Here is a 7,964-nt window from a genome sequence, read left to right on the forward strand (position 1 = left end):
TATATTATATCATGGAAAAAGGCCAGTAGATTGATGCCTACAAATGAAGAACCGATTTTAGTAGAAGGATTTTTTGGGGAGGGGTGGAGGCATAGAAGCGATCAATATCCCTAATACTAAATAAACACCTCCAGCTCACACAACGCTGAGCACAGCTGCGTGCACTTGAATTCTCATGAAAACCTTACAGAGTTCTAAACACACTCAGTAGACTGAAGACGCAAATCCTGAAACATCGGCATCATGGCCCCCTGGGGCAGCTCCTGGCGTTGTGCACGCGGACAGACAGGGCCAGGAAGCCAGACCCACACTCACACAGGTATCCCTTCCCGTAGGCCGCCCAGCGGTGACATCCCTAGCGGTAGCCCCCGCACTGGCAGGTGTGCACAGGCACCGCCAGGGGAGCGCCGGAGAAACCGGGGAGATGGGCAGGGCGAGGGTCGGGCACTGGGGGCAGAAGCTCGCTCCCCGCATGGTCTCCTCGCCTCCAAGACAGTCCAGGAGCCGAATTCACTCCGGAGCTGCTCGGAAGATCTGCATTATGCCAAGGCGCTGGGCCAACTCACCTCGACAAAATAAAAGCAGGGCAAGAGGGTGACGCTGTCCTTGATCACTTTGCCCTTTGGCCTCTCCTTCGCCGACATCCCGGCTGCCTGCCGGGGTCTGCGTCCTCCCCCGGGCGAGGTGTGCACCGCGCAGCCCAGGCGAGCTGCCTCCTCCAGCCGCAAGCGCCGGGCGCCGCTGATGTCACATTCCCCGCGGCACCGCTGGAGCTGGAGCCGGCGCGCTGCGTGAGCGCCCCCGCCTTCTCTCCGCCCCTCTTTGCAGCAACCCAGCGGTTCTGGCGCCGCCAGGTCCTCTTCCTTCCCTGCTCCTGCACCTGCTCTGGTTCCAGTGTTTGTTGCCTGCGATGTCCAGCTCCCTCCACCAAGCTGTTGCTGCAATGGCTTCTCCTCTCTGTCACCCTCCCTCTGCTCTAGGACTGTTGGAGATTGACGTCAAGGGTCGGAAAGGAAAGGAGAGACACACTCCAGGTTTCTGCTGGAAAGAGGTGGAGGAGCTGGGGCACCTAGTGCCCTCTGAGAAGCCTCCGAGATCACGCCAGAGAAGCAAACTTCTGCACTCCTAAAGAGCGGGTTGCTGGACTAGGGCACCCATTTACACCACGAAAACGGGCTCCACCTGAATGAAAACCACAGATGTATCAATACTAAAAACCAGGCTGTGATGGGAACTCAGCCTGGTATCTGGCTGTTACCTAGGAATGACTGCTCCTCTTAACCATCTCCCTGGGGAACTCCTGGGCACTCACTGAAACCCATCAACTGTGGGGCCCTGGTGAGGGTCTTCTATATCAAAAGAAACAATTGATGAGTGACATCCTCACGGAGCTCAAAGTTCAGGACATGTTTTAAGTTCACAGCCATACTCCTACCACAAGATCAAAAAGATGGGTGTCTTCAGAGGACATTAAAGCCTAAATAAGTCCTTCACTTTTGGGCAGTGTACATGGCTGTTCTCAACTGTATGGGAGCCCATAGGTGTCAAGGGATAGAGAGGAAATACCAAGCCAAAGCAAAACATTCTCTTATACTAATGAAGATAACCCACTCCCTGATCCATATGCCCTAGGATATCTTCAAAGTTTCCACATCAACCTTTGATAGCCAATTCCCAGCCCAGTTGTCTGCTGTCTACCCCAGTTGGTCTTTGGCGACATGAGGACCACATCATCCATTCACCTACATATTCCACTTACTTCTTTCAGCAGTGGGTTTGAGCCTGGTGGTACAGTCACTCATTTCCCACCTCACTCCCCAATTCAGTACACTCACATGGTAAAATCATGGCCTCAGGTGAACTGATTGCTCTTAGCAACTAAAAGCAACTGGAGAAAAACACACAAACACAGATTTTGTCTTTCATGACAGTCAGGATCACAGGCGTTCAGCAGGCCCCACTACACCACAGTTCTAGTGTAATAGTTTATACCAAAGCCTCACGGGCTCGTAGGTGGGGCTTTGGGAAAGTGACTAGAGGGTGAGTGTGTAACACTTAGTGGATTAGTGCACCAATGCATTTCTAACTAATGCGACTTGGAGATGAAGCCTGATTGGAGAAGGTGGGGCCTGGGATATGGCCTGTTTAAGTGAGTCTTTCCCCTCCTTCCTTTGATCTCTTTGCTGTGCACTGCCCCCAACCCCTTCTGCCATGCCACCCTGCCTTGAAGCTAGCTGTCCATGGACTGCACTGCAAACTCCTCAGACTGTGAGCTGAAACAAATCTTTTCTGGTTGAACTTTGAGCTGAAATAAACCTTTTCTGGTTGAAGCGTTGTGTTTCAGTGACAAGAAAGGAACAGATGTCTAGTAATTTCCACAGTTTGACACTGTGTCACTCACACCTTTTTACTTCTCAAATCTCTTTATTTGCAACTAACAATTATTTTAACAAGAAACACAAGTTGTAGAAGAGGTTTGTTATCTTCCAGAACTGACTACTGGTCCTTTCTGCCCCTCCCCTCAAACCCATCAGTTCCCATTGTCTCTTGCAAGGAACAGCACAGTGGCTAGCCTTCTAACTGTTCCACAGCTCTGCCCTGCCTGTCCCCACAACTTGCAAACTGTTCCTTACACAGTGGCAGAATGGTCTTTTAAATAGCATTCATTTTTGATATTTTCTTTTCTAAACATTCTAAAAGTTTTCTACTGTGTTCCTGCCTCATATCGCTGCCTGGGTCTCCAACCCCACCTACAGCCTTCTGTGATCCAATGGTTGGTCAGGGCCAGCCAGGCCTTTCAGTGCCTCACTGCTCCTTTGTTCAGGAACTCTGTTCTATTAATATTACACAGCTAACTCCTCAGTTAATTCATACCTCTGCTCAAATATAGCTTCTTCAGAAAGATCTGGTGACATAATTTGTAAGCAGCACAAACTCCATAAACTTGAGCAAGTTTATATCACTTAATGACTAGAACTATGTGATCTAGTTAACTAAGAGTAGATCATCGTAAATTTGAAGAAATGAATGAATCAGCTTGATTAAATGATACATATAAAGCAATGCAGCATAAGCTTTTCATACATATACATTCTGCAATTGTTGGTGGATTCCATTTGTTAACTATTTTGTGATTAATCAATAACTACTTACTGTTAATGAAATTATTTTGCATGTGAATGTGTGGGGGCTTTTGTTCAACTTTCTTGATACCTTACTAACATTTACATGTAATGTTTTACATTGAATTAAGAGTTTAGTATGCATTATCTACTCTAACTGCTTACGTGCAAAAGAATGTAGTGAAATGAAGAAGGAAAATGGCCTCCTTATTTTATAAAATAAAATCTTATAGACATGAGCTGGCGAGATAGCTCAGCATTCTAAAGGGCTTGCTTAAGCAAGCTTAGGCAGGCACAGGGTACTGCGGTTTGATCCCCTGCACCACATGTTGCTCCAGCCTCACCCTCAGGGTGGACTAAGCCACTCCCTCCCCCCACCAAAAAAAAAATTCTTATAGACAGGACTTAGAGATTGAAAAAACAAATAAATAAAAGGTTGAGTTAAAGAATGTGAGATTTGGAATGAGAAGACTATAGTTTAAGCCCAGAATTTACAATGTTTCCAATGTGCTCTGGACTCAGGTCAGTTTCTCAGAGATTAAGTTTTCTAATCTATAAAATGGCAAAAGTGTTGATGTTCTTTAATGCCAAGCTCTACAGCTCAATTTTGACAATATTTGTGAAAGCCCTTGGTGTCCATTCTCATTTGTCCATTCATTTACCCTAAAAATATTTATCAAATCATTTACAAAGTAAGAGACACTCTCATCCTTAGAGCCCCATGTCAGAAAAGAGTGTAATTCCTGTTATGTACAATTTGCAAGCATTAATGAAGGTGTGAGGAGAGACTGATGATAAATTAATAATAATAAAAGACTTACATGATGTCCACTATAGAATAAGCACTGTAAAAATACTTTGTACATCTAATTTAATTCTCATAAAATCATATAAGTTGGGTACCATTAAGTAATACATTTCATAGTTAAAGAAACAGACTCAGAGAAAGCTAATTACTATTATATGCAAAACAGCATATGTAATTAATGAGCCTGAAAGTTTTAAATCCAGAAGGATACTGCCTCTCTTAAACGTGTAATTGCACCTGTGATAGACTTTCCAAGAACAATTAAAATGCCTTAGTCACTGCACTGTGAAACAAGTTCTTAAGTAAGATAATCGAAGAACTCCACCTTCTTAGGAAGAGTTGACAATGAAGCTACGTAGCACAGAGGTCCCCAGAGCACTTTCTTGAACCAAACATTACTTCCCATTTCAGCTTCACCATGCAGATCTATAAACTGGCCAAGAGAACTTGCATGCTGAATATTGACTCAGCTGCACAAATTATAGTGCTTAATAATGGTGATAATAATACATAAATAAAAATAGTGTTAAAATAATTTAATATATTCTACAGATCTTGAAATTTTCAATGGAAATCTTGTTCCTGTCCATTCAAATTAAAAATGGCCCTGAAAAAGCAACAATCTGACATTTCACAAGACAGGACTTCACAGCACAAATAACCTGGGAAAAAAGGCCCAGAAATTCATTTGACATCATTATTAAAACTGTCAGACTCTTCAGATAAGAAAGAAGTAGTTTTCCTCTATATTGGTTTTGGATGGCCACAGAAAATATAAATGGTTTTAAGCTTCTTGCTAATTGTTCATCCTGAATATATTTATATGACATTTAAAAAATTTAATTTTTGGTACATTTTAGCTATACATAATGATAGCACTCATCAGGAAGAATTTGTACTTGTACATGATATATCTTGATTCTTCTTTTATCCCATTTTCTTTCTCTTCCATCAAACTCTGTTCACCTCCTTCTTTGCAAAAGCTTTGTTTCCATTTTCCATTTTATTCTTTTTTCCTTTTCTCTTCCTTCCTTTCCCCCAGTTCCTCTTCTCATTTGAATATCTTATTCCTATTTCATAATATCTAGTATATATTTTGATCCTTTATACTTTCAGTTCCCCAAACCAGAAAAACCATAGGACATTTGAGGATGTGTATCCGATTTATTTTAACTCTGTTAGTTCAGCATGATGTTTTTTGAGCTCATAAAAATTGTATGAGGTTTGGTTGCACTATATGGTAAATTTTAATAAAGATTCAATAAAATTTCAATAAAGGACATATTGTCATTGATCTCCCTCCAAATACTCTTCATTTCTAACACAGTTGTGCCATGAATCTTGCAACTTTCTAAAGTAGTCCTGGAAATCTTCTTTTCTGAATATCTTTAAAAGTTGTGAGTCCAAGAAGATAGCTCAGCCGTCTAAATGCCTGCCTGGCAAGTTCAAGGACCTGTGTTTGATCTCCTGTACTGCATGCCATGCCAGCCCCACCCTGGGCCTGCCGAGCTAGCCACTGAGACTAGACATGGTGGTGTACACCTGTAATCCCAGTGCTCGGGAGGCTGAAACAGGAAGATCACTGTGAGTCCAAGCTGCATAGTGAGACACTGTACCAAATGCATAAGTTTTTTAAAAAGGGTGCGATCATAAATAGCAATAGTGACAGTCACCTCCCCAGTGCTATCCAACAGAGTGGCAGGCTTATAAAAACATTACTATATGTATTTATGTACTTTGTTCAACAGATCTGGCAGCATGCAACTTCTGATTCTTCTCCAAAGACAAAATGATAATGTGAGTTGATTCAGGTATCAAGTTAACCATGACATTGTAGGTAGCATCCTGTCCCACTGTGGGCACTGAGAGAATGGAGAGGACCAGCAGGGATCCTCTCAAGTACAGCTAAAGAAAGTGACCGACATCTCTGTTTTATGCTGGTTGACAGTGTTCATGGGTAATTTTTGTGTTTATTATGAGAATTCGAGCTAACTGCCTAGCATTTGCTGTAAATATTTATGTACATTCTGCAAATGAGTACAGACATTCCTTTGCAAAATATTTGACATAAAGATATTTAATAAGATTTAAAACCATTCAAGTTATCACAAAAAATTAAACAGTACTTTCATCAACAAAAATAGATCTGTTTAAGTGCAATTTCAATGGTAGTTATATTTTTAATTATTTTAAAGAAATGATGTCAGATTTTTATCAGCTATTTATACAGTCTGCCTTCAATGGTGACTATCAAAATTTAAACGATAACAAAATTAAATAGTTTGATCAGAAAATATATGAAGCCTTTTTCTGTAAAAACTATATTTTGGAAGTAAGTTCATATTTTAAATTAACAATTAAATTGCAATAAATTTGCAAGTTTTATTTTTAACTTATTTTTGTGAAACTGATTTACTTCATGCTTATATGCTATATCAATATTCATTTTTTTCTACCAAGTTCTATATAGCTGTTCCTAATTCCCTTTTAGTTTATCTTAAAGTGCTGTATTTATGTGCTAATTTATATGCTAAATTGAGAAATATGTGCACATAAATTGGCTACTCTTTTTCCTTCATGGACGCTTCATGTGAGTGTTTCTCTACTATCTTCTTGGTAAGTAACAAACAGCAACTAATATAAGTATAGATAGTCTTATTCACGTGGTCTAAAAATCATCATTTTTTTGACTTAGTCATATCTTGTTTCTATTTTATGCTGTCTCCAAATTCTCTGACTTTCTAATGAACTTCAGCTCTTCAGTGTGTTTCTTCATGTTTCCATGGGTACCAATTAATGTCCTGCAGAAGTTCTCTGTGTCTGCTATGGTTCGTGCATAGCTGGCACCCCAAAGTCTCATGTAATCATGGGGCAGCTTCTAGAGCTTGAGATTGATTATTGTGGGTGTGGTGCTGCACCTGCCCAGGGGCAGGCAATCTGCATCACAATGTAAGGAGGGGAGAGGCTAGCTAGCTGCCTGAGCTGTTGCCACTCCTTTTGCTCTTGTTTTTTGCTGCTGCCTTGAATGGCTGCTCTCTGCTATGGGCCACTCTGCCTTGGAGCCAACTGAGTATGGACTGAAACCTCCACTAACTGTGAGCTAAATAAACCTTTGCTTCCTTAACTTTGGGAGTGGAGTATTTGTCCTAGAAACAAAAGAAAAGTAACCAAGAGAGTGACTTTCAAACTTCTTTACCACATATCGCCCACTAAGTCCTGCTCTATGAGATACTCCTTTCTCCGCTGCCTAACCTTGTTTTCCTCCTGCAGACACACTCCTGTCTGCTGATGATCTTACTTGATGCACACTTGGTCCATGTTTGCCTGCTTCTGTGCCTTCTTGTGTTGTTTTCTTTCCAGCAGGCACACACACCTCAGGTTTCTGATTTGCTGCTCTGTCCCCCAATGTCCTGTCTCTCTGAACACCAGTAGCTTGAATTTTGAAATGCACAATATAAAACTTGATCAAGAACTAGTTTTCATTTTATCCAACACATCTGTCCTTTACTTTCAATTGTGGGAATGAACAGGAGAAATGACAAATAACATTTTCCTTCTGTTCCTTTCCTCTTTTCCATTTCTGCTCTCACTATTGTGTTTAATTTGAACTTACCCTTATGATGTTGTAGGAGCTCTCTGGCTAATTTTTATGACTTCAAATCTTTTTTCTGATAAAATCTATAATTTTGCACCAGGAAAATGTTCCTAAAGCACATCCTTTGATCATGCCACTCCTTTACTCAATGTATTCCACAGTGATCCAATTCCTAGAAAACCACATTTAAAGTCTAGCCTCACGTAAGTTTTCCATGGCCTGACCTATGTTGATATTTCCATCTCATCTCCCATTTTTCCTGTGCAGGGACACTCCCAACAGTGCAAGCTGCATAGTATTGCACAAGCCATGCTCTTTTGCATGAAAAAAAGCCTTTTATATACTTTTTATTGTACTACAAATTTCAAATCCCAAACACTGTCCTTGTGAAGTTTTCTCGAACTTTCTCACCCCGTGATCCTTTAGGACTCTCTTTGAG

General features: G+C 41.3%; 1 protein-coding gene across 2 annotated transcripts in view; it reads right to left on the minus strand.

Moving 5' to 3' along the window:
* The window catches only part of Plppr4 (phospholipid phosphatase related 4), a 60,416-nt gene extending 59,444 nt beyond the window's left edge, over positions 1–972 (minus strand). The window contains exon 1 of one of the 2 annotated variants that reach the window (XM_004635685.2): positions 567–685. In XM_004635685.2, coding sequence (XP_004635742.1) covers positions 567–644 — 78 coding nt within the window. In that variant the 5' untranslated portion in view covers positions 645–685. Of the gene's footprint in view, positions 1–566 lie in introns of both variants that reach the window. The other variant, XM_004635684.3, reaches the window with a different exon arrangement.
* Between the last annotated feature and the right edge of the window lie 6,992 nt (positions 973–7,964).

This window comes from Octodon degus, unplaced genomic scaffold (genome assembly GCF_000260255.1).
Source record: "Octodon degus isolate 3935 unplaced genomic scaffold, OctDeg1.0 scaffold00074, whole genome shotgun sequence".
NCBI classification, from domain to species: domain Eukaryota; kingdom Metazoa; phylum Chordata; class Mammalia; order Rodentia; family Octodontidae; genus Octodon; species Octodon degus.